Source organism: Aspergillus vadensis, assembly GCF_003184925.1.
Source record: "Aspergillus vadensis CBS 113365 unplaced genomic scaffold BO88scaffold_26, whole genome shotgun sequence".
NCBI lineage: Eukaryota > Fungi > Ascomycota > Eurotiomycetes > Eurotiales > Aspergillaceae > Aspergillus > Aspergillus vadensis.
Window position 1 is genome coordinate 245060 of NW_020292064.1, and position 26200 is coordinate 271259.

General features: G+C 48.3%; 7 protein-coding genes across 7 annotated transcripts; 1 reads left to right on the top strand and 6 right to left on the bottom strand.

The window, feature by feature from the left end:
* Positions 1-365: 365 nt before the first annotated feature.
* Positions 366-3796, bottom strand: BO88DRAFT_446437 (vacuolar protein sorting-associated protein 35). The gene is made up of 5 exons (XM_025710286.1): positions 3440-3796; positions 2721-3358; positions 1709-2667; positions 1111-1659; positions 366-1056 (listed from the first exon to the last, which is right to left on the bottom strand). The coding sequence occupies exons 1-5, from the start codon at positions 3574-3576 to the stop codon at positions 739-741; spliced, it is 2601 nt and encodes an 866-aa protein (XP_025559004.1). The 5' UTR covers positions 3577-3796; the 3' UTR covers positions 366-738.
* A 1057-nt stretch (positions 3797-4853) lies between these two features.
* Positions 4854-8461, top strand: BO88DRAFT_438164 (ankyrin repeat protein; the record flags this gene model as incomplete). Its single annotated transcript, XM_025709659.1, has 2 exons — positions 4854-5517; positions 5565-8461. The coding sequence occupies exons 1-2, from the start codon at positions 5253-5255 to the stop codon at positions 8459-8461; spliced, it is 3162 nt and encodes a 1053-aa protein (XP_025559005.1). The 5' UTR covers positions 4854-5252.
* Positions 8462-8973: 512 nt separating this feature from the next.
* BO88DRAFT_395760 (uncharacterized protein) lies at positions 8974-10349 on the bottom strand (the record flags this gene model as incomplete). Its single annotated transcript, XM_025705201.1, has 2 exons — positions 8974-9773; positions 9822-10349. The coding sequence occupies 2 exons, from the start codon at positions 10347-10349 to the stop codon at positions 9378-9380; spliced, it is 924 nt and encodes a 307-aa protein (XP_025559006.1). The 3' UTR covers positions 8974-9377.
* Positions 10350-13912: 3563 nt separating this feature from the next.
* BO88DRAFT_349106 (uncharacterized protein) lies at positions 13913-14734 on the bottom strand (the record flags this gene model as incomplete). The annotated part of the gene is made up of 1 exon (XM_025703435.1): positions 13913-14734. A coding segment is annotated over one exon (822 nt), but the record flags the coding sequence as incomplete, so codon positions are not given.
* A 535-nt stretch (positions 14735-15269) lies between these two features.
* BO88DRAFT_372874 (dihydroxy-acid dehydratase) lies at positions 15270-17170 on the bottom strand (the record flags this gene model as incomplete). The annotated part of the gene is made up of 3 exons (XM_025704250.1): positions 15270-16451; positions 16501-16712; positions 16759-17170. Coding segments are annotated over 3 exons (1806 nt in total), but the record flags the coding sequence as incomplete, so codon positions are not given.
* A 637-nt stretch (positions 17171-17807) lies between these two features.
* Positions 17808-18513, bottom strand: BO88DRAFT_471580 (uncharacterized protein). The gene has a single exon (XM_025711702.1). The coding sequence runs from the start codon at positions 18480-18482 to the stop codon at positions 18147-18149; it is 336 nt and encodes a 111-aa protein (XP_025559009.1). The 5' UTR covers positions 18483-18513; the 3' UTR covers positions 17808-18146.
* Positions 18514-19566: 1053 nt separating this feature from the next.
* On the bottom strand, positions 19567-20914 carry BO88DRAFT_395767 (uncharacterized protein; the record flags this gene model as incomplete). Its single annotated transcript, XM_025705202.1, has 9 exons — positions 19567-19608; positions 19658-20050; positions 20104-20247; positions 20303-20340; positions 20389-20411; positions 20473-20592; positions 20642-20660; positions 20707-20809; positions 20862-20914. 9 exons carry the CDS (start codon positions 20912-20914, stop codon positions 19578-19580), a joined length of 924 nt encoding a protein of 307 aa, XP_025559010.1. The 3' UTR covers positions 19567-19577.
* Positions 20915-26200: the final 5286 nt, after the last annotated feature.

The following is a 26200-nucleotide window of genomic DNA, read 5'->3' on the forward strand; positions in this document are numbered from 1 at the left end:
GTTCGTTTGAAACTCCGTGTTAAAACAATTGCATGATGCGAATCGGATCTTTATCAGGTGGTCAATTGATTGATTGACTGATCCTGATCGTTCCGTACTTAAACTTCTTCTACCTCTTCTTCTCCTTCCTTCTAGTTTTACTAGTTCTTGTCGTCTGCTTTGATTGGTGAGGTTATTGTAGATATGTGTAGAGGTGACTAGATAAGGTAGGAAGTATTTATTAGTTAGATAGTAAGGCATCGTAGGCATTATACTAGTATCCAACTAACTAGTTACCTACTACTCACTACGTAGTAAGCACCATCTTTTAGGTGTCTTCAGTCTCTCCCTAGTTACTAATGATAATAGTAGACGTAAAGTAGAATAGCAGAATATGATATATAAATAGAATGGAATCAAAAGCTTTCTCTATCGGAGATCAAATTTTCCTCCCTAGTAACTATAAGAAAGGTGAAAAAAAAAAGGGTATGATAATGATGTGAAGATGATGATACACTGATTGATATATTCGACTCAAAGTGAGGGCGGACATAAGATAGGGTAGGGTAGGGTGATAATCGGTTCATGAAGCAGAAGAAAGAGAAGTGGGTGGGTAGAAAGAGAACGGAAAGGGAATCTTACACGCGCAAGGCTGGAAGAGAAAAGAAAACAGGGCAAACGGATGTCTGGGGATACATGGGCTGTAGTGGTAGTGGTAGGTAACATCGCTCATTCATACGGGAGGAGGGTCATGCAATTTCACTGTCTGGGATCGGTGACTACGCCTTCGAAATCCCGGGATCGGATGTAATCCAGTGTGCGCTGGAAGTGTCGCTTCGGGCCCTCCAGGCTGGGGTTGGGCTCGTTTTCGTCCGTCTGCAAGTTTGAGTGGATGAGTTCGATAAGGCCGTTGAGGTATTTGATCGTGACGGTTTCGTTCTGTTGGTCGAAGTAGTAGACGTAGCGGTTGAGGATCTCGACGAAGAGTTCCACGGACACGGCAGTGTCCATGCAGGCGTCTGCGACGCGGAGGGCCCGTTGGAGGCACTCGAGGACGCGCTTGCCGTCGCGGTAGAGCTGATTGATGTTAGAAGTTGACTGTGGGGTGTCACTAGATGAGGGTGGACTTACGTTCTTGGGGTCTTCTTCGCCTCGTTGGGGGTTCTCGACAACCCACCACAGGTGACTGGCTAGGTATACAGCGCGGCATTGGTCGGGTTTCTTCAGCAGCTTGCTTCCATGCAGAGCCGCCTTGGTAATGAGGGTATCATAGTTCTCCTTGGAGAACCCGCGGGTGCCATGGAGAGCTCCCGCAATGACGCAGACGGCTTGGAACTGAGCACGTGAGTCACTGATGGAGTCCTCGTAGATGGTGAAGGCTTGTGCAAAGAATTCGTAACTGAACTCTTCGAAGCCCGTCTGGTCCGCCACTTCTCCGCACATCACAAACAGACGCAGGGACAAATCGGCACAGCCAGGGTTCACACGCTGGTAGAGGTTGTTGACACACTGGTGCATGAACCGGTAAAGGGCTGAGGACTGCGACTGCCAGTTGTCGTCGTAGTGCTCGCGGGCCTTGAGTTTGCGTGCCAGACGGATCGAACTCGTGACCAGGGCGGGTGTTGTGTATCGGATACGCTCGTTACCATCGAGGTAAGCCTTGCGGGTTGCTTGGAGTAACTTAAAAGGAGGTTAGAGGTGGTCATATTGTATCGGAAAGAGGCATTACCTTCAACTGAGTATCATTGTCTTTGGCCTGGATCAGATGAACCAGACGTGCAAGCCACCCCTGTTCCTCGATGGTCTCATCAGTCTCACCTCGTCGCTGAGACTGAATACCAGGATAGCCCATAGACTGCTGAGTGCCTTCCTTGATCAAAACCCTTAGGGCTTGCAGCACGCGGTCGAGGTTTTCCGTAGTCGTGATGAAAGTTCGGTTCTTGAGAAGACTGCGAGCGATTTCGCCTGCGACAGCTCGCCGGGTCGTGTAGGATTGCGAAGTCAGAAGTGGGATGTAGTGGGGCAGGGCAAGAGCCGTGAATATGGAGGCGTAGGAACGGAGAGGTGCGGTAAGGAGGTGCAAAAGGTTCTGCTGTGTCGGGGCAGAGTGCAGGTCGGCATGGTCGGCATACGTCGCAGTCTCTTTAGTCGCAAAGTCGAGGATCTGGTCGACAAATTCTAGGCGATCCGGGTAGGTGTTAAGAGCCAGGTTGACAAGCGAGACCAGAAGCGCCATTGTGTCTTGGATAGGGAGGCCGCGGCTCTTGATCAGGTTAACCACTTGTTCATAGAAGATGTCGTACAGCTTGACATTGGCTGGAACTCCAGCCTTGTCGTCGCCATTGGCCGTGGGCTCGCCTTCTGTCGTAGCTTCAGCCTGTTCAGCATCATCCGTTGCGGCTTGCTCCACGCCGTTCTCCTGGGTCGCTTCTTCCGGCGCTTCCTTCTTGGTCTCCTCAGATACCTTAAGGTTCCCAAGGAGCTTGGTGACAGCCTCCTCTTCCTTCTTGATTCTTGCATCGGGCTCGGCGGACGACTCGGTCTCACGAGCTGCATAAGCTGACAAGCGGTCCATCAATCCAATGACAATCTTCTTCAGGTCCACGTGGGGGTTGAGTCGAGCGATTGCGGAGAGGAGGAGATCAAGGGTGTGCAAGTGAAACTCGTCGGGGAACACCTTGGTGATTACTGCGCCCTCAGTTAGCATGCCAGACCTTCGACAGACGATTGCGTCATTTTACCTTCAAGGAGATACTCCTGCGCCAAAACATCACGACACTGGACGACCTGCTCCAGCAGTGCCTGTAGTATACCAGATTTGTATCCTTCCAGATCCACCAACTGGCTGAGTCGCACAACATTGCTACCGACAAGCAGCTCCAGTTCCCGGCGCTCCTGCATCCGCTTCTCGCGCTCGCGCGAAGGGCCCTGGTGCTGGAGTCGCACCCACAGCTTGTTCATCTCGACGAAGTTTGTCAGGACGAAGCTAATCGAGTCCTGCAAGTTGCCCTCCGGACCCTCTCCAGAGCCTGTGGGCAAGTGGTCTCGAGCCTGTCCGGACAGATAGTACCGCAGGAACAGCCCGCGGATGGGATGCTGCACGCCTCGACTCATCTCCATCATGTCCTTCATAATCTCTTTGACCGGAGCATCCTCCACAGACATGTATACTGTACCCACGGTAATCATAAGATAGAGTCGCGGAATGATATTTCCGGCATATTGAACGAGTTCGTACAAATCCGCCAGGTGGTTAACCGGGTGGTTTTCTTTCAGATAGACGGATAGGTGTCGCAGGGCATCGAAGACGGCCATGTAAAGTTCGTAGTATTGTTTCGGACCAAGGCTAGGGGTTCGTAGCTCGGATACCAAGGTGGACCTGAAGCAATTGGCAGAATGCATCAGTTATCTCGACCCCAATTCCATTGCTGCCTGGAGTCTCCGCGAAGCTTAAGCTTACCCGCATTTCAACGCATCCATTAATTTCCCCGGAGTTTCCAAGCATTTTCGCATCATCTGCGACTGTTGCCGCACAACTCCCAATGCCTCCTCGAGGAGACGGCTCTGGTCTTCGGGGGCCGCTACCGGGGTGGCCATGGCGGATATGAGGTGATGATGTGGAGGGGAGTGTCGGACTCAGTGGCTTGAATCGGGCGGTAAACACCTGGTCGGAAAGGGGGAGGGGCGGAGAGGGGAATTCGTAGATGGGAGCAACAGAAAGGCACGATGCGCTAGAAGATCAGGCGGGGATTCAAACAGCTCCTGACCCATAGACAGGAGTAGGATAAAAGGGACAGCAGGAGCAGGAGAAGGTGGGAGGATGGGGAGGTGAATGCGAATGCGGACATGCGATCAGAATGCCAGTTAGTTTACGGCCTGGGGCTGGGCGTGGGTTATGTAATCCTCGCCCCATTGCTGTACGTCACACTCTCCCCAGGTATAAATACTTCTTTCTTTCTTCAAGGATTGAGGATCTCCAAGCGCGACCCTTGAAGAAACTTGTATTAATACTTTTGAGTGCCAGTTTGTCTTGCCAGGCCAATATGTGAAGAATGTCTTGACCCGTGCTGGTGACTGAACAGGCTGTTGGATAGGCAATTGACAGCTTGTTCCCTCATCTCAGTTGTCTTTCTCTGCAGGGGACAACGTCCCTAAACTGCACTCAACTCTCTAACGTCGAGAGAAATGAAAAATAATGCGGTCATATTGTATTGAACCAGAGTTCGATTCATTGGACTGCCTCTGGATCCCATCATCTCCACACCCGTCACATCTCGTCTCGCGTTCCCCGATCACAGCAGGGTATAAACCATTGTTCGCTAGCAGCAGGCTGGCCAAAGAAACAGGCCCCGAAATACTCACGAATATCGTTGGGATAGTGAAGTCAATGTCTTCATGGTAAGGACAGATCGTGTCTTCCGATTCTAGTTTCCGCTAGTCTCTATCTCTCGCACTACCTGAAGCCGGAAGAGATCAAATGGCTTGACCAGGCTGCCGATTGTGCCAGCAGAGGGGATTTTAAACAACCCAAGGTAGATGGGGAGACAATACCCACGCATGGGGCGCGTATATAAAAGTTCATCCTAGTGCGCATATAAAGATCATCCTCATGCGGGGTAATCTCGATGGCAGAGGTTCAATCCCGCTAGTCAACTGGATGTAGTGTGCTATGAGACATTGTGGTATTGAACAAGCAGTGCAGTTTCCACTGGCGCAGAGGATTGCCATCAGTTCGTCCTTGCGTAGGGAGACCATATCGCCTGTTGACTTCCATCTCTAGGCATAAATTTTGTATACGAAGCTCGATTATTCACTTGGCCGAGCCTCGATTTAGAACAGTCCATACACTCAGTCTTGACGAACACATGAATTACGTCGGGTTTAACTGGCGTCAACGACAACTTGGATGCCCTTCGTACGGATGGAGTCTACTCCGTCGGTCAAGTTGTTGGGCATCTTCTCCGCAAGTGGAGAGGTTTGGTTAATGGAAAGGAAGAATGATCGTATCGTCCAAAAATGTACTGGAAACCACTGGCTGTACATCCCTGCCCTCGGTAGCGGATTCGGGGATGGACTTCCGCGGGGTGGAGCAGCAAAAGCAATCACGCCTATCGCGCCTATCACGCCTTTCACTAGGTGCTTAGACCGTGTCTTTAGGCATGTCTTTAGCCCGTATCTTTCAGCTGCTGCGTGTTCAGCCGCAGACGAGAGAATCGGACTTGACATGACAGATTCTTCCCCCCGTCAACACCCACGGCACACGCACGGGCAAGATGGGTTGTTTGGGATTGAAAAGGTTGCTTGGAAAGAAGCCAACGCACGAAAAAAATGTTCAGCCAGCAAACACGGCGGTTGCAAACGGGGCAGTTGGTCCTCGGCCAGCTCAACAAGATCGGCCCGAGAAGGCAACCGATGCTTCTCTCAGCAAGGAAACACCGGCCCGTGATGAATCGCTCTGGGACCAGGCGTATAAGAATCTCGATCCAGGCTTGGTTGAAAAATATGAAGAATTATTGGCAGAACAAAGACAGGAGATTAGTGAGTTTCTCGTACTTTTCCTGGGTATTGAATACTAACAAGGAAAGATGATAATTCTTGCAAGAATGGAACCAACCGCCAGCAAGACTTGGACATCATCATCAATCACGGGCTTCATCAGGCAGAAATCCAAAGGACGGGTGTTCAGGAAGGCTTGGCCCAAGCTGCAAGCTGGATTTTGTCCGTGAAAGACTTCATTGGAGAAGCGGTCAAGGCATCGCCAGAAGCGTCGTTGGCATGGGCAGGGGTCTGCATTGTCCTGCCATTGCTGACGAACCCCCAGAGTGCGGCACAGGCCAACAAGAGTGGATTTACGTATGTCACCGGTCGCATTCGCTATTATGTCGAACTGGAGCGGATTTTGTGGTCAACTTCCAGCCGGAGCTCGGATCATACAGGGCTGAAAGAACAATTCAATGCCAACATTGTCAAGTTGTACCAGGAAATCCTACACTTTGAGGTCAAGAGTGTTCTGCGCTTCCATCGCAGCTGGCAGCGAAACTTCGCTGGTGATATCTTCCAACCGGAAGATTGGAACGGCATGGTTTCCTCGATCAAAGATCTCGAAAAGTTGGTCCAGCAAGATGCTGCCACCATTAGCACCGAGGTATCCCGACGGCATCTAAACGAAGTGGAACAAAGTACTCGCCACAACTTTGAATCAATGCAAAAGCTTCTTCCATTCGCACAACGGCACCTTGAAGTGGATATCGAGGCTCTCAACCTCCAACGCCAGATGCATGAGGAAGCATTGTCGGTCAAGGAACAAGAATGTAGGCAGCTTTTCCGCCTGGCCAGAAACGAGGAGGACTCTTCCTATGAATTGTATAAGAGCCGAGTTGACGATCGACTCGAGGGCACCTGCGAATGGTTTCTAGAACAGCCCCATTTTAACCAGTGGCTGGATGATGATAGAGGGCTTTTGATCGTTTCAGCAGATCCTGGTTGTGGCAAATCTGTTCTTGCCAAGCATCTCATCGACAATGTGTTGCCTCAGTGCAATCCATCCGCCACAATATGCTACTTTTTTTTCAAGGGTGAAGACCAGAATACACAGAAGCAAGCCATCTGCGCATTGCTGCATCAGATCTTCACGAACAAGCCTGACTTGATCAAGCTTGCAATGAACGTAATCAATGACAACGGGCAGGAAACCGTCAACGTGGTTACTAAGCTCTGGGAGATCTTTTCCCAGGTCATCAAGGACCCTGCTATGGGACAAACCATCTTTGTATTGGATGCGCTAGATGAATGCAAGGATTCCGAGTTAGTTGACCTAACAGACAACATTAAGTCCATTCAAAACGATGGTGGAACCAGGGCTAGGTTCTTCCTGACCAGCCGACCGTATGAGAACGTCATATCGGAATTCCGAGAGCTCATTAATAATTTCCCCCATATTCACATACCGGGCGAAAATGAATCCGACAAGATTGGCCAAGAAGTGAACATCGTCATCAAGCATCGTGTTGAGCGCCTGGCTCGAAAGAAGCGTCTCTCTGCCTCCATCCAGAGCTACTTGGAAGAGCGACTACTTCGAATGGAGCACCGGACATACCTCTGGGTCCATCTTGTTTTTGAATACTTCGAAACACATAGCTTTCAAAAGGTCAAAAAAGGGATTGACAGGGTTTTCATCGATAAGCTCCCCAAGGACGTCAACGATTCATATTGCAAGATCCTTAGTAAGTCTGAGGATATGGACATGGCACGAAAAGCCTTTTGCGTTATGCTGGCTGCATCCCGCCCCTTGACGTTGACGGAGATGAACATTGCTGTTAATCTAGACCTTGACTCAGATGAGCTGGATCTAGAATCGGACGAAGACTTTCAGGCCTCGTTGCGAAGCTGGTGCGGTTTACTTCTGACGGTAAATAACAAGAAGGTGTTTTTCCTACACCAAACAGCACGAGAATTCTTGGCGCAGAAAAATGGCTTTGGTCGCTGCAGCGAACGTGGCCCAATTGATCCAAAGGAGGCACAAGGCGTCCTTGCCATCAGCTGCATCACATATATCGACAAGTTTATGCCACGGGCTCATCAGACCAAGTCGGCAGAAGATCTAACTTCGATTGATATAAATCGAGACTTCTCCAAATATTCTGCTGACAAGTGGTCTTCCCATATCCGGGCTGCAGCACTGGAAGATGACCAGAAACTGGAGCCAATCCTCACCAGAATCTGTGATCCAGAATCCGATGTCTTTGCCTCTTTGCACGGGGCTTCTCCCTGGGTCTCGAGAAATTGCAATACACTGTGGATGGCCGCCAAATTCGGCCTGACATCGGTTGTCAAGAGAATTCTTCAAAACGAGGAGATCAAAGACGTTCAGGGGAGTCGTTTTACGAAACAAAGTATTTCCCGTGTCGCTGCAACTTGTCGTAATGTCGAGGTCCTAAATCTCCTGCTTGACTGTGGGAAACTAGACTGGCATAAAAAGGACAGACATGGTTATACTCCGTTGTTCCGCGCCATACTCTCAAATCATGTAGCAAGCGTGCGATGCTTGCTTCATAGTGGCAAAGCTGATGTCCGCCACGAATGCAACCGAGGTACACCCTTGATCTTCGCATTGCTCTTCTCAAGCGACGAGATGGTCGAAATGCTCGTTCATACCGAAGGTATTGATATGAATGGGTGCTTCTGTGGATACAACGCGCTTGCGATGGCAGTGCGCGAAAGAAGATATGATATGGTGAAGCTACTGCTTGATATGGAGGCGGTAGAGACGAACCCATCGTACCTTGGAAGCATAACACCACTGGTTGTGGCGGTCATGCAGGATGACGAGGCCATGGTCAAGCTGTTACTGGATTCAGGAAGGATAGACCTGAATCAGCAGTGTAAGCGAAATATCGAGACAGGCACAGCTTTGAAGTTTGCCCGATCGAGTAAACTCTCTAAAATGGTGGAATTGCTCGTTAAGGCTGGCGCGGTTGAATAGATGCTATGCTTGACCATGAGATTTACTAAGTCACCATCTGAAGCTCGTGATGTAAAATCATGTACCTACGCCAAAAGTGTCCGCTTTTATCTCTCCTCTGCCTTTCCATCCAAGGAGGGCAATAAATATATGTATAAAGGGCCCATGAAAATGCAGTTATAATCTAGTAGAGTTCGACTCACTGCTGACTATAAACTACTTCAGTCAAATCTGTTCCATTTAGTACATCTAGACTACAGAATCAAATAGAAGAGAAGTATAAAAAAGCAAGAAAACGATATGAAAGAATAATAAGCCATAATAAACAAAGGGCTTTGTAAAATAAACTTAGTACGACGATAAGATGTAATCCGGTCATGTGTCTCTGAACACTGCTTGCCATCACAAACTAGTAACTAGATATTGACTGGGGCCGGTGTAGTCAGTCCGTTTGCTGTCTTCTAGTAGTTAAATCAAGTGCTTCTTCGTATATCATCAAGCCATTCCAATTTTTATAGCAATCTATCCTATACCTGAAATAACCCAACCACAATCTAGACCTAGTACGAACCCGAAATCGCAACGAAAGCAATCGCTACCTCTTATCGAATCAACCAAAACCTTTCCCACAAGAGAGCATGAAACCGCCAGAGAATCATAAGAAAAAAACACAAAAGCAATGGAAAGAAGGAAAAAGAAATCAGAACAAAACGCCCCTATAGATGCATGCTATCATGACCATATCCCCACCCCCACCATGAGCAGTCATGACTTGTCGTGACGATGCAAAAAACCGAAATCGTGAAAGAAGCACATGCTCATTATCCATCAAATTCATGAAACGTGTTTCATACCAGTCGTTGGCAACCCAATTTCCAACCTCCAGAACGATATGGCAAGACCTGGGTAAGCGACACATTGACCCCTGAAGATGACTTTACGCCTGAGAGTCTGTTTGGTTCAGACCCCTGGCTTGAGGCCTGGAAGACATGACGGCGGTGTCAGAGGGGGTGTCATTGAATGCCCGTGTCTGCAAAACTGTATCATTCCGGGCGCGAATGGCGACCTTGCTGCCAATATCAGTGGCGTTCTCGGGCTTCTGAGTATCCCGGGCCATTACCCCGAACTTGCCACTAACATCGCTGGCATTGTGATGCTCGGAAACAAGGGCATCCTTGAGCTGCCGAGTCTGCACCGCTGTCTCGTTCAAGCTACGGGCCAAAACTTCCGAAGTGGTGTTGCTGCGAGCGACAATTGCATGCTTTTCGGTGCTGTTGGTAGGGGCATCCTCAAACATCGCACGGCGGCTCAGAGTGCCGTTGGTAGGGGCATCCTCCTCAAACAGCGCACGTCGGCTCGCAGTGTTGTTGGTAGCATCAACATCCTTCATGAGAACACGCCGGCTCAGAGTGCTGTTACTAGCATCGTCAAGGATTCCACGTCGACTCGCGGTACTGTTGGTAGGGGCAGTCTCCTCAAACATCGCACGTCGGCTCAGGGTGCTGTTGCTAGCATCGTCAAGAATTCCACGTCGGCTGGCAGTATTGTTGGTAGGGGCAGTCTCCTCAAACATCGCACGTCGGCTCAGGGCGCTTGCACTGCTGTTGGTGTCGCGGCGACCCAGCGGAGCACCACCCACGTTAGGTCCGGCATTCCAAGGTGAGGGAGAAGCGCCAGACACGGAAGCTGGTGTGGACGAAGGGTACTCAGTGACAGTAATAGTGGTAGGCGGTGCCGGAGGGTTGGTCGCAGTGATGGTCTCGACAACGGGAGTAGTAGGACCCGCAACATTCACGACTTTGTAGGGACCTTCTTCTCTACGCTCGACAGTGTCGTTCCCACGAGCGTTGAAGACAGGCACCGCATGGGCAGAGAGGGAGAGAGCAAGGAAGAGAGCAGCGGTATGCATGGTGCTGCCGGTGCAATATGGAAAGGTCTGTAGATGCTGAATGTAAGGGAAGACCAGGAGAGATATAACACAGAAGCAGAGAAACGAAGTAGTCTATCAAACACAACAAGGATTTTAAGAAGATTATAATGCTTAGTATAAGAGTCTTTTGATTAGACCGAGTGATTTGAAACTGGAGCAACAGCAACAACCGACGAGACAAGGGCTCAATTTATGATTTGGATTCACCAACAACACAGCACACACACACACCGACCAACCAGGCTATGAACACAACAAAAATTGGCGCCTAGAAAAAATAAATTAAGAAAATCAGTGACAAGCAAGCAAGATCTACACGGGTGCGGCAGATGTATATGCCATCATACACGGCACGAAGCCCCATCGTCGGGGAGAAAAAAAAAGGTGCAGGCTGGCGCATCATGATACTGTCAAAGGAGGCTGGGATGGGATGGATGGAGTCTGTTTCTGCCAGCCACGTTGGTTTCTGGTGGGCAGAAGGGCACTAGAACAACGGATCGCCGTTTTCCCAGCGGCAAAGACCCTGTGCGTTAATTGATTTCTTTTGTGCCAATTATATCTTCGACAGGCAGCATGATTTAGATGGCCAATGGATGAAGATAATGAAGGGAAATAATTACTTTTATTATTTCTAACTAAAAAATACTAATATGTCACGCCAAAAATAAGAAAATGGCACTAAACGTGCTAATTAAAGCTGGAAATCCCGTGACGTGACCGGGCCCTCTTCTGTCAAATCCAAAGTGGCTGGGGAGGGATCCACTTTCTCTAATCCCCTCACAGCCCAGTCCAGGTTCATCTCAGACGGTCTCATTGCCCCTGTTACTACGTTCTTACTACATCCTGCTTGGATCACACAATGTCTGAAGTCTGGAGCGTAGATCCCCATCACGTCTACGTCATGCTCTGAATTTCTAGCCTCCAGCAGAGCTTACCGGAGCATTAACACGGCGGCGGTGTGAGCGCCACTTATCCCCCGTTTACACCTTATCTCGACAGCAGAAACACAGAATGTGGTGGTACAGAATAACAGTATCAATAATGGTACTGAGTCGAGTCAATAGGAGAAACGACTGACAACCCACCAGACGCTAAAGACCCATCATCCCTTTTCCTCCCTTTTTACTCCCTTTTAGGCATGGCACCGCAACAGGGATAGCCAATAAAGCAGGATCAGCATTTTGCCATGGGCATATCATATCACATCACATCACAGCGCATCACAGCCCCAGCTCAGGCAGGGTCCTCGGGATCTCCTTCCCCGTGTTCCCTCAGATCTAGATGCCAACTCAGGTTTCGAAGTTGCCTGCATCTCCTACGGCACCTCCGGATGCATAGGGGAGAAGCATGCACTCTACGACAAACACAATAATATCTGGTGTGTTACGCGTCGAGCTGTTGTTTGTTTACCTGTATAGGTAAGTGCTGCTATTGCTGTGGTAGTATGTGCGGTGGGATTCGAGATTCTGTTCATGAATTTTGTCCATATCTACAGCTATCCATCCGAACTCACTCGCGCCATGGATACAGCCATTCAGGCGTTACTAAGTATAACACATCTTAGTGGCTCACACCTCAACCCAATAAAATCCCTTTATTTAGCACGCATCCTTTCGAGGTTCGGTGATCGACCATGCAAGCGCCCACGGTCCCCCGTGCCGATCCCAAGGAACAGCTCAACGCATCTGGCTGCGGTGTGACCTAGTTAGCGGTTAAAAAAGCCACAGCCATGAGGACATGATGTTGGTTCGTGGCCAGCGTTTATCACATGCACGGTGGGCCGCGTAATAATATTCCCGGCCGCGGCGTTGCGAGTAGATATACTCCGATATGCCTTGAGGGATTTACCCCGTCGTAAACAGTATAGACATATTTTTGTAGATCGTATGATTGTTTCTTCCAGATACTATATCAGAAGAAGGTAGCGATTTTAGTAGATTCTAGAAGGAAGTAATATATGAGTAGAATGGAAACCTGGTCAAGAAACCCAGAACTACTTCACAACCAGAGAAAGCAAAGCCCATATACCCAAACTAACCCAAGAGGTAAAAGACAATATTAATACTACAGCATCACGAACTAATCCAACCTACATAGTACTAACTTTCTTTTTCCCACCCTCTCAGGGATATCACAGGGAGAACCCCAACACAACTAGGAAAGTCTACGCTAAGAAAGCATATCTGACTACGGAGTAGTCCTAACATCTCATCACCCAAGCTTACCTTACGCTATGCCTATGCTTCCCAAATACCCCTTCTCCTAACTCGCACCGCAGAGTAGTACATAGAGAAAAACAGTGAAAGACTACGCCATCCATCCCTGCACATAAACGCCCCTCCAGGAGCTATTGAACTATAGTAGTATATCAAACACCATCGAGATGACGCAATCCACTGAGAAGATTCCGGAAAATAAGAAAAAAATTTTAGAGAAAATCTGAATAGTGATACGTACCCCCTGCCATTCAACGAGAAGATAAGATTTAGAGAGTCATGACATGACATGACATGACATGACCTTAGATGAGACGAGACGTCATCACCTGCAATTGCTCGCTAGCTTGGATGTAGCTGATATCATCAGATGGAGATTATTTATGTGGAATGGTACTTACTTACTTATCGAACTAGATACTTCGGTTATGGTTCAAGCTAGGAGATATGGAGAGCGTATAGTAGCTAGCTAGAATCATTGTGCTTGCAGTATGCGGGTCGTTGTGATATGTGTGTCTTTGTTAGACCGATCAGTAGTCCTGATGGTTCTGTCCAGTGAGTTCAGTGTTTTCGTTATTATGGTAAGGGTATATCATCTTATACTATTTAGTAGTATTAGCATTCTCCACTGCATAAGATAGTATATCATAGGGGCCTGGGGGCGCGCGTAAAGAGGGTCGCAGTATTAATTATTAATAATCTGCCATCTTCACTGATTATTTTATAACAATTTTTGAATTATTTGCTACAGTAGTAATTGCTTATGTTATAACCATAAAACAATCATTTATTATCATTTTTATATGATATTCATCGCAGGGGGGGGGGGGGGGAAGAAGATAAAAAAAAAAGTATAATAATGATAATAATGATAATAAGTAAATAAAAGCTGACCTAACCTGGTTAGATAAGCTCTATATTGATTATAGGTTATATAACAGCTAAAAGCGATTAGCACGGGTCAGGTGAGCTGCGTCCTGGCTAGCTAACTGGTCTTGTCAAATTCCAAGAGATCCATCACAAGTACATACATCTCCGTTGCTAATCACCCCGTAGATTACTCTCCTATACTCCTCTCTCTCTCCTTCATTCGACTTTTTCTTGCTTTTTGTCACTCAAAATTATTCATGATATCCCCTTTCTGCTCTCTCTCAGACTTGATTACTGAGCAGCATAGATGGTCAATATGATGGTCCCTCAAGTTATAGTATTCCAGTGTATTCCCGATGGATTGTAATATATCAAGGTAAGACTGAGAGAGAGAGAACCGAGTGAAACAATCAAAGTAAAACCAAGCAGAAAACCAACTTACTGAAATATACTCTATCACGGGCAATAATCCACCTCACCTTCACACCCTGTCCACTCAAAATGTACTACATCCACAATCCTCCTCAAAGTCCGCGGCTCCAAAAGACTTCTCGTGATATCCGCCAACCACGCCGCATGCAAAGTAGACGAAGACCGACATACTCCATACCGGAAATCCAACTCCGCCCGCGTCTGCCCTACCCTAGGAGCCTCCTTCCCTAAAGTCCCATACGGGGCCAACGCTTCCAAAAGCCCCCGATACGCCCGCCGATGGTCCCTTGACCGTGATAGACATTCATCCTGCTTCCCAGCCTCAGAGACCTGCGTACTTACCTCATACACCTTATGATGCGAGCTCATCACAGCCCAGTTACTAAATGCCATCAAGACATACGCGCACGTCGGATTCGTCTGAACAGCAAGCGTAGCTGTCTCAACACACTCAAACATCACTCGGTCCAAGTACTCGCACAGATTCCCTCGTACTCCGCGCAGAACAACATTCTCGCGCTGCTTCCGTGCGGTATCGCTACGGAGGTCCACCAGGTCGTTGATAAGCGTGCAGGCGATACTCAACAACGTGTACTCTGCCTTGTTGACTTGCTGCTTCGTCCACACGGAGGCAGACGCCACGGCAAAGAACAGTCCTAGGTCGACGTACCGATGAGCCGTCAAGCTTGTCATCCGGCTTCCGTATACACCTGCCGGTAAACGGCCCCGTGCATGGTCGCGGTAGTATCCGAGGACACGGAAATGCAGCATTGAAGCCATCATGTTGTCGAATGCCCATTCAGAGAAGCGTCCCGAGAGCATGCAGAGCTTGAGGAATGAGAATGCCAGGCGATGCGCCAACTTCCTTCGATGCCTTCCGCTACTCGCGGCTGCGCGAGCAACCTGAGAATGACCAACGACACCTCTTCGTCATGACTGACTATAACAATCTGGCATTTGGCTACGGGAAGTTTGCACGTCCTGGCCGATTCTATGCCGCTAATGAAATGAAGATCATGTTGGCGCATATGCTCATCTGCTACGATATAAGGTTCCCTGATGGGTACGGTAGGCCTAGGAACTGCACTATTGACTCGGATATGTATCCTGATCCTGCAACGCGGTTGCTTATTAGGAAACGGTATGGGGTTGGGGAGGGTATGGAGGAGCCTTTAACATCTGTTGCATGGATGCCTGTTTGATTTTGTTCCTACTTGTGAGACTGGAGATATTGAAGGGCGGATTGACTGAAATGACTGAGTTTAACAGGGAATTTGGAGGCTGAGTCGTTGCTTCACATGTGAATCTATCTCTTCATTCAATGATGTACCATATACATAGCTACCTGAGTCGAAGTTCGTCGGTCGTACTCCATCTACTCACTGGCTGGCCCATTTGCAGTCAGGAACCCAAAATCAGCTCCCAGATGCGCCTGGTTGACCTCCCGCTCATAAAGCCCCCTGTATCCCCTTGTATGCTGTCTCTTCCTCCACGTCGACTCCTCTGACTCCGTGAGTGCTTGCTTTCGCTGTTCAATTCTTTCCTGAAGCTCTTCATCACTAATATCCAGCCGCAACAACCGAGACTCCACGTCACAGATAATCACGTCGCCCGTCTTAATAACACCGAATGGCGAGTCCGGTACTGCAGACTCGGGAGAAACATGCAATATAATCGTCCCTCCAGCCGTGCCAGACATTCTCCCATCCGATATTCTCAACATATCTGATACTCCCTGGGCTGCCAATTTGCGTGGAATAGGAATCATACCCGCCTCAGGCATTCCAGGATTTCCAATCGGTCCGATACCCCGCAGAACGAGCACAGAATCCGCAGTTACCTCAAGCTCAGGGTCATCCAGTCTTTTAGCCAATTCCTGGGGGTTCTCAAATACCACTGCGGGACCTTTATGCCGGAGGAGGCGTTTATCTTTCGAAGCGGATGCTTTGATGACGGCCCCGTTGGGGGCTATATTGCCCGCCACAACCACCAATGAAGAAGACGGGCAGAGCGGGTCGGAGAGTGTTCGGATAATCTTGCGCGAGTACTCGAAGTCCCGGAATGGTGTTCGGTTTAGTATATCTCCTAGCGTCTCGCCCGTAATAGTCATCGCGGTTTCACGAAGCAAAGGTCGTAAGCGATGCAGAAGACATAGCATTCCTCCGGCGTTATGGAAGTCGGTCATATAGTTGTCTCCGCTGGGCTTCAAGTCCACCAGGAGGGGTGTGGTTCGGCCGATTTCATCGAGTGTGTTGAGGTTCATTGTGCCGATGAGATCAGGGTGTCGGTTAATAATGGCCATCAGGTGAACCATGGCATTTGTGGAGCCACCAATGGCTTGGAGAACAACTGCGGCATTGTAGAATGAATCGGCCGACAGAATCTTTTGTGGTGTTCTTTTCTCTTTCGCAGCGGCGACTGCATTGGCACCTGTCTGTTCCGCTATACGCAATCTTGCAGCTGATACAGCGGGTGCCGAAGCGCCGTGCAAAGGGGTAAGCCCTAATGCGGCCGTGATACACGCCATTGTGCTTGCTGTGCCCATGACACCACACGTCCCGATCTATAAACGATTAGCTGTGACTTTTGTGGAGAAGGCAGGTTGAGCGAACCGTTGGCGCGAGTTCCTCATTAATGGAGGTAATCTCTTCGACATCTATAGCTCCCGCTCGAAACGAAGCCCAGTTGTTTCTGCAATCGGTACAGGCTCCAATTCGCTTCCCTCTATGACTCCCAGGCATCATTGGCCCAGTCAATAACGGCAGAACGGGCTTGTTTGCCGAGATTCCTCCCATGATCTGGGCTGGGGCGGTCTTATCGCAACCTGCACCTCTTAGCATCACTCGACTCATGGGGGGTAGATGAAATACCTCCAATCATAATACAAGCATCGACCGGCTGAGCACGGATCATTTCTTCCGTATCCATACTCATCAGATTGCGAAGGAACATACTTGTCGGATGCGAAAATCCCTCGTGCAGACTAATGGTCGGGAAGTCGATGGCAATACCACCGTTAAGATGGATGCCTCGCTTAGCGGCTTCGATCAACTGCGGAGTGTTGCCATGGCAGGGGTTGAAGCCAGAGCCGGTGTTAATTATGCCAATTATAGGACGGGAGAGCGCATCCTCTGAGTATCCGAGTGCTTTGATGAATACCTTCCGCAGGAACAGAGAAAAATGGGCATCTCCGTAGGATGTCAGTCCTTGTCGCAAACCTGTGGTGGAGGTGATTGGTTGCTGGAGGTTGTAATCCTGGTTCTCAGGCTCTGTTACCTCCATATTTCCGGTCATTATTTGTTAGAAAAGTCTTTGAAACAAGTTCGGGTAAGTGTATTCTCCCATTGGCGCTGTTCTGGTGTGGGATTTATAAGGATGATGATGATGGCATTCGGGAAAGGCATCATAGCCGAAGTCATCGGATCAGCTCCGTCGACTGCGGCAGCGATCCGATGCCCTGTGCCCACATCACGCCAGCTTTGTGGGGCACTGGATATCTACGGGTCGCTCTTCTTTAAGTTATCTGTAAATGTTAATCCGGGGTAATGGGGTGTGGGGTGATTCTGAGTTGACGGATACCATCCGCGGGCGGGGTTGTGCTTCTATATCAACGAGGGCAAGCTTATAAGAAGGACATAAGGGAGAGGATTATGTGCCGTTGTGCTCCCGGGATACTCGTGGCATAACTTGAGAGGGACTATCCGCTGGTGTATAGTATCACTCAGTCTTTTAGACGAAATAAATCGCCCAGTCACAACCACGATGTTCTGGAAGAGACCAAAATCAATCCAATACACCCAAAAATTCCTTGTCGTTGGCCTAGCCTTTATCCTCTATGACTATAACCAAGCCGGCCTCTCGGCCCTTCTTGAGGTTCCCGACGTGGTACACTACTTTCCTCTGACATGAACGGCACACACCAGATAGGATTATCCCTCGTCATGGCTACAAACAGGCCGACTCGTCGCGACTCAACGCCAACCCATTTGGCGATGGCCCATCCGATATAATCATCTCTAGCCTCCCACCAACTTCACCGTCAACCCCCTCACCATTGCTTCTTCCATCAAGAAACAACCTGAGCACCCGTCCCGTCGCATCATGCAGCCCCGTCATTCCCTGATCAGTGAAATACACCAGTCCCTTCGAATCAACCATCAGATCATTCGGGTCTTTCAGTCTCTCGCCGTGGTAGCGGGAGACAATAGTGCGGAGGTTTTTCGTGACGGGGTCGAGTTCCAGAAGGCCATTTTTGAAGTCAGCGATTAGGATTTTTTTTTTTTTTTTTTGTAATGTGGTGGTAGGCGAGTCCGCTGGGTTCGCCGTCGTATTGGATGAAGAGGGACCATTGCGTGGTGATGGGGTCGAGGGTGAAGATCCGTCCGTAGGGAATGTCGGTTAGAAAGAGGAGGTTTAGAGATTGGACATAGATGGGGCCTTCGGGGAAGGAGTCGAGGGGTTTGCCGCGCTTTTGGTTTATCGAGTGGGATGTGAGGTTTGAGGGAGGTGTTTGGCGGAGGCTTTTCGGGAGGGTGGACCAGGCTGGGGGCGTTGTTATGGTGGGTGTGGTGAGTTGGGGTGTGGATAGAGTCATGATAAAGTTATTCCAGTGGATGATATTGAAGATAGTGGTGTTTGAAGTGGTGTGGATTGGGAATGTTGATGTTGATGTTGTAGATATAGTATGACTAGTATGTTCATCGGTTAATGCAGGGAGCGGAGCGCATCCGTGTTCGGGACGGAGTCGATCCGCTGCTGCAAGTAGCACTATCTCTTATAATCTCTAGAACCTCGGTCTTTGTATCCATGAAAGATACCCACTTTAGCGCTTTTCTTATTCTACTTTCCTTGCTCCATTACATTCCCAGTTTATCTCAATTTTCAAAGGGTATGTTGCTCCCGTGTGGTAGAATAAGCACGCTGATGGAGGCATTTCGAAATCATCCGACCATATAACTTGGCAGTCAGAATTCAATAGTGGTTCTGCTGAGAGTAACAATCAACATTTCAGGAGTAACTTCTTTTGAATCATGATGACGTTGCTTGTATTTTCCGAGAGTATTCCCCCCCCCCCCCCCGGAAGAATAGATAGTAAAAGTAACTGCAGAGACACAGGCCAGGTCGAGCTCTCTATAGTCTCTCCGATCCCGAATGCACGGCCGACTTTTTGGACGCCGAAAGATTGAAAAGGGATCTCTTTGGGTATAACATTAATATCAGGAATACGACCCGTAGTTTCACTCAAGAAAGATCAAGGATATCGTTGTGAAAAAGGCATAAGGTTATCTGTGGTGCTGATCTAAGAATATGGCAATGCCATGGGCCCCAAACCCCGACATAAATGTGGAAAACCAACTGACTCAGTGGTTAGTAAATGTTGTTTTCTCAATAACACGTCCAGTCTAAGAGAGTCATTTGTAACTATGTTTGTGAGGGTTCGTTGTGTCACATGCGCTGGTGATGGAAGTTTACTGTGGTACATCACGGGACTTATGCCGAGGATATTTAGCAGCTATATAGTTCCTGAGATAGCAGTTGCCCGACGCGGGATGAGCAAGCTTTCCTGGACCAGTTGCATCCTTACATTCTATGAGATAATGCGATTACCGCGGCTAAGAGATATATGCTACACAACATCTTGTCCTACAAATGCAGAAATCTCATTGTATTCATTGGCTCTGTAACTCATCTAACCCGGTTTCTGTCCATACACGACCTGTCTGCGAAGTGTTAGAATCATGTCAGCAAGTACGGAGGAAGCTCACCGACATTTGCAAATATCCCTCAATCTTGCCCTTTAGTGCCCGACGCGCAGAAGCGCACATTAGCACAGATTCTGTGAAGTTCTTGCCAAGATGCTTCTCCAGTAGTGTGAAGCTGTAACCTTCCAGCCCCGCCGTCCAGTTTTGCATGATTCTTCCCTTCAGTTTGTCGCGGCCTTCAGTGCATAGAGGTATGTCATAAGTACGTTCAGTGACGTTGCTAAATCCATGCCGAGTGAGTTCCGCTCCGAAGTGAAGGGGGAGGTCTAACTGGCGTCCATCTCTGGCGTGTGCTGTTGTCATCTTCCGGACGTAATTATGAAATGGGCTATCTTCGTCAGGGTTGTCTAGTTGCACTCTCATATCACGTATCTCCACCCATGCGCCTGGAGCGCAGCAACTAATGTTATGAGTTAGTCTGGCAGTAAAGATCTCTTCTAAGAGAGCAATCACCTATATGAACCTTCCAGCAGGAGCGACAAAAGCTGGCGATCACCCTGAACCTGATTGATATGAACAAAGTCAATATTTTTGTATTGGGTATGCCAACCTGGTTGGCAGAGATTGTCAACCCAGAACTCGCAGTTCGGTGGTACCCTATATCATTAGTGAGATGAAGTTGAAAGCGCCAAGCCTCGCATTGAAGACATACCATTCATCTTGCATATTTACTAAATCAATGCCGCGAACCTAACTGGTCAGTTTCTCTTCTTCAATGCAAGCCATAGTCAGACTTACAGTCGAGGAAGGATATCTTTCTGCTGTTTGATATTTTAGTAATTGAATGGTTCTAGAACATTGGGAGGTACGGCTTGGACGTACCACATTCCATAGCCCAGCAGCCGGTGCCGGTGCGGATATCAAGAACATTTTGTGGACTCTCTATAGGGGCGAGGTATAATCTATCCTCAAAAAGCTCACGCAGCAAAACATGTTGTTCCTCTGCTCCATTTATTAGCTAAGGAAGCTACAGTGTCTCAGATACTCATACCCAGTCTGTCTTTCTCTATCTTCGACTTATTAGCTGCCACATTCCAATGCAGGTAAGGGGCTCACCTCATCAATCGGCCACGGATGCTGCTCCAAATGTGTCAATGAATAGCGCCGACCATGTCTGTACAGGTTCGGATGAGGTTCAGTGTCAAAGCTCTCTGTCTCTCTGTCTTTTGGTCAGTGGTTTTGCAAATAGTGATCAAGACATCAATACGTACTCCCGCTCCGATTCATGGTCTAGTGTGTCTGAGTCTGACATATTGTCTCCCATAGTTGTAAATGCCCACTTCCTAAGTGACTAAACACCAGAACGAAGAGAATCCCCCTTGTCCAATCTATGGGTCTAACAGTATTTTTAAACTTCAAGATAGAATCACATTATTTACTCTGCGCCTGTCACTTTGAAGGAAAAAGTTCAGGCACGAACCGCGGAAGCACATCCAACTTCCGATAAGGTTCGGTGTGTCTCGGGATTTGCATCGGTATTCGAACAACCTTACTCCGGATTATTCCAGCACCTGCAGGAAACAACTGCCTTATAGCAGTCATCCATTCATCCATTATACTATATGTCTTGTGGCGCGGCTAGCGAGGCAAGTGACTGAAGTCCCACAACGGAAGGAGCCGGGGCCTGAGCGGTTGCTATTTCAGTTCGACTGCATATTGTCGCTTCCTTTTCATACCTAGGGCATCTAATTGAGTGACACTATGTTAATGGAACTTCCACATTTACCCATCACGCTTACCCATCACGAGATGACGGAACCTTACATTCGACTGAACGCTTGGACTCTCTGTAGAGCACAGACTCTGTAGTACAGCTTGATTGGAAACCAGACCGAGTCTATTCAGGCACACCAATGCGCCCTGATCACTAAGATGCAGGGTACAGTATCATACAAAATAAGGACAAGGCCCGAGTTATCTCCAGTTCACCCGATGACCCATCGGGGATCACCCGCACAGCACATCGGGAACCATCGAACAAGCTTGTTTTGTGCTTCTAACGTGCAGACGCCACCTATCATTGGCGGAACGCGCAACCGGAAGGATCGATATGCAAGGTTAGCTCATCAGTGGGCCTTGGGCGCGATTCTATCCTTGAAAAGGAAAAAGGTAGCCGATAGATAAACTGTAGACAGTAGGGCGGTCGATCTTTTCTAGCCGAGGTCTGCAGGATTTGCAACGCCAGTTGAGGCTATATCATGCCGTTATATAACGCCTATAGCTGCCAAGCATAGGCCTAGATTCAGCCTTTTTTTTCACAGTGGACTTCTGTTCTAGATTTTTCTTCTTTTCTGTTGATGAACCTTAGTATGTTGGTATTGGGTGAGAATAACCTCTTATTCTCGTGATTGAAAAAAAGAAAAGTGAGATCATGCTTTAACGATCGCTGTGACTAACCAGTAGAGAGTATCTCCATAAGGGCAATGATATTGACACTATCTTTCGTCGGAAAAGCTATTGAGACATTTCAGGTCACTGGCTATGTAGAGAACACTATGCCCTAGTTTGCCTTTCACCCTGTCCCCTAAGAAAGCTAGTAGTGAGGCTGAGGTTCCGCTGGTTTGAGCCAACTCTGAGGCGGGATCTAGGCTTTCCCGGGCCTTGGAGGATAAGCCTCCCTTGATCTTTGATTTGAAGTAATCCACCTGGCATAGTCAACGAGTTCAGGCAAGTGGGTATGTTATAGTCGGCGTAAAGGTATATTAGGGCTGCGTAAGGACGGGTGAGCTGTGATGCAGGGTTCAGAAGAGCAGCATAGCCGAGCCAGGCGACCACCCGCATAAGCGCTGGGGCTAGTGAGGCTGTGGCTCAACTAACTACACGAAACTTGACGAAAAGTAACTTGAAGCTAATCAGCCTGTTTCTTAGTATGACAGTTATTGGGATTACGGTTACAGCTCGTATATGAATTCTACTCGCACGGGGCATCCCATTACAATTGTATTTCCAGTTATAGCCTCAACTTATAGTGTGGATAAAGTATGAATGTATAGTCATCTTCGATGATGTCTCCAGATTCAAGCTGGACAGGATAAACGTCGATCATCACCACAATGCTCCGCTATATCACTAACTTCTCATTGCCAAGGAGCCGCAGTCCCGCTTGCTATAGACCAGGATTGCCAGTTTCACTATGTCGAGGTCAGTATCCTATCCCGATTGTAATATTCAACGGACGTATTTCTGTCTGATTGACACGGTGCACGCGTCCAATCACCTGGATTGTCTGGGAGACATTCAGGGTGGGTTCCATTATTACCACCTTCGAACATTGATGGTGTAGGTTAAGGCCCAAGGACCCGCAGGCGACGCTTGTTATTAGGACGGCGCAGGTGGACTCAGCTGAGGTGAAAGATCGGGCAGCATTTGTTCGCTGGTCCACACTCATGCCTGCCTGGATAGTAACGTACGGAATGCCGAGGCAGGCCACAAACATTTCCGTCATCCAGAACGGAATGGGCCAGTTTAGGAAGATAAGGAACCGTTGCAACCGTTCCTGCGGAGGGGCCGGTCCATCACCGATCATAAACAGGGGACAAAATCTCTGGACACTGGTGTATTGCATCGCGGATGCTTTGATTGTTGTGTTTTTTATGCTGGAAACTAACACGTCATATCCTGCTTCGCCTGTGAATAAGTTCTGATCGAGCAGATGTCAAGAAATCCCCATAGTCAGTCATTACTCGCAGGCTGCCTTCGTGGAACCAGCCCAAGTCTTCTCCCTTTAGATCCAGGATGTATGAGTTATGAGAAAGGCACAATATACGTGGGCGTGATCTCCCAATATTTTCAGACAGATAATCATTCCCTCGCTGTGGATATTCCCAAATTCACGCAGACGAAGGGATGGCAATGGCATGTGCAACATAACGGTAATTTGGCCTCAACCCGCAGACTTCTCGTCGATATAGCGACCTTCCTCTTGCTTTTCACAAGATTGGTAGATTTGTTCTATGTTGAACACAGCCTGACATATCAGGCGAGATTGTCGCTGTCAGTGACTGTGTCAAAGCCACCCGGTTCTCCTTCGGAGTTTGTTAACGCGGTTTACTTTCCGCTAGACGATTGTAGGTTCTTTGGGTGTGTCGGGCCTCAAAGAATGGTTGTAATGATAACACCAAGTTTCGCTCTGCATGATTTTCAGTACCGGGCACAAGGACGAGTCTGACGAACGTGGACAGCCCTCGCGACGACAGTCGCAAGGGATAGGGTTTCCACTATAATATAAGTGCGCGCATACGTGCAAAGTAGTCGGCTTACCCTCTCGCAGAGGTGGCGCTGCTTCGAGCACCAGAAATATTCCCACATAGCATTGGTGTTGCATATTAGAGTTTCACGACCCCACAATATGCGGCATAAACCTGACAGGAGCAATCTGGTGATGGTGGTGGGTAGCGCCGCTGACGCTAGATAGGCGAGGCATCGATACTGACGATGTTGCTAAACCCTTCTCGCCTCAGATAGATGGTTTCGAATTCGCAATCTCTGTAGATATCTCATCTTGTAATGGACTGTCAACCTTGGCTAACTCTTGGCATCCTGATCTTTAAATTGAATTCCATCTCTCCCACTATCCTGCTTCTTCTTAAGCAGAGGTGAAGTGGACCTCGCCAATCCTTTAATTTCGTCAATGCGCAGCCAACAATGGGCAGAAGAACGGACGCTATCTCAAACTCTTTGTCTGTAAATTAAAGTCTGAGAGCTCCTCAAACCCAATCTTAGCTATCGTAGTTGTCCATGAGTGTTTTGGCTTCGGTGTGGAAATGTTGATATCTTCCTCTTTGAAGAAGTGCAAAGCTTCGGCCGATGGGTTTCCAACACTCCGCACTGGGGTGACGGCACCTATGAAATCTCCCGCCGATATCAGAACAGGGTAACTGTTAGCTCAGCATACTTCTAAGCAATGACACTATTCATACACATGGTCAGCAGTCTTTGGAAGTTCCCATTGGGACGCAACAATGCATTTCGCAATGGAATGCTTCGGCAAATCCCTCCAAGATCACTTACATCAGATAGCCACATTGCCAAACCAAGAGGGTGTACTGATGGCCTGTCTCGCCCAAAATCTGCCTCGCCCAAAATCTGTCGGAATGGCTTGGGAAATGCTCGCCCTTTCTTCCTCATCTGCCTCAATGCCTTGCAGCGCATATCCATGCGCAACGGAACATTTCTGGTCGTGGCGGTGATGTCGGCAAAATGCCTGGTTCTCGTCTGCACTTATGGCCTGCACCTCATGATAATCATGTGCGCGGCTCGGTGCAGTGTCATCCCTTGGCCGGAGGTCTTTATTGTACTGATGAATACGCCCGGAGCACCCATATCGACGTCCAGTTTCCATGGTCTCGGTGGTTCTATGATGCCCATAATAATGTTTGAGCTTTCTGATTAGTGTAAATTATGTCCAACCGATTAGCCATTAACGATATTTGCAGCGGCGATAGTAGACTGTATGTTTGCTGTGAATACCTGAGGACTTTGAATATTTTTGCTTTCCGTATATCATGCTCTTCCTTGAACATTTTATTTCGCTGATGAATCGCGTATGAGTCGCATTTTGAGTAACCGACTCAATCGTCCACTGCTCGGAGTATCAAGGTATCCTAGACCATATCCTACTCGGGCCAGGCTCGCTATTTCGTTGCTGTATCTCCTTCATAATGAAGAAGCACATTTCTGTCTTCGAGCTATAGACTTCGTTCTTCCTCGTATCATTGAACGCCTCGGAGTACCAATCGAGAATCGAGGCGATTTCGGCGGCGGCTCCAAGAATCCCCGCGGACACCTAGTCGGTTAGCGATATGTCTATCAGAATGGGTAGTTCCATCCCGATTCATGGGTGTTTTTGCGTTCAGGAAGCTGGCGACACATGATTTTCCGGACTATGTGCAGGAGGTGGTTCAGTCTGGTCTCTCATTTGTTTGCTCCTTGCGCAACATTAAACCCCTGTCATAACAAGAGACGCTCGCTGGTTTCGGGAAATATGAGCTTCACATTGTCAGAGACTGTGTGTGTATATACTGCCTGTCACAGAATTGCTGCATTAGAGAACAGTACGAAAAGCGTAAATACCTTGGCTTCGGCGATAGGTGCTCTCTTCCCATGACAATACTTCTGTCATGTGAATAAAGACCATATTCAACGCAGTGGTTGATATATGATTTGTGGATTCAATGCATGCTAGGCCTTCTATACACGAATCATCCCCGTAAGGGGGGATCAAATCGAGTCGAGATGCTTATTGCTGCTGATGGACTAACCACTGATTTCCAGCAAATCCGGACAGCAACCGTAGTTCTTTATTTATAAGTTCGTTGTCCCACTTAATTCTCTCACCCATACTGCATATAGGACGAAGAAACTATATCTTGGTCCATTCATATTAGAGACTAGAAAACAATCCAACTTTTCAAGGAGCTCGCCATCAAATTTGTGCAAGATTTGGCTTCTCGCACACTTGGCATAACACGGATCACCAGTAAACCACGGCATAAGCTCCAAAATTATAACGCAGTTTAAACACAGCGATCTATTCCGGAGATCTTCTGCC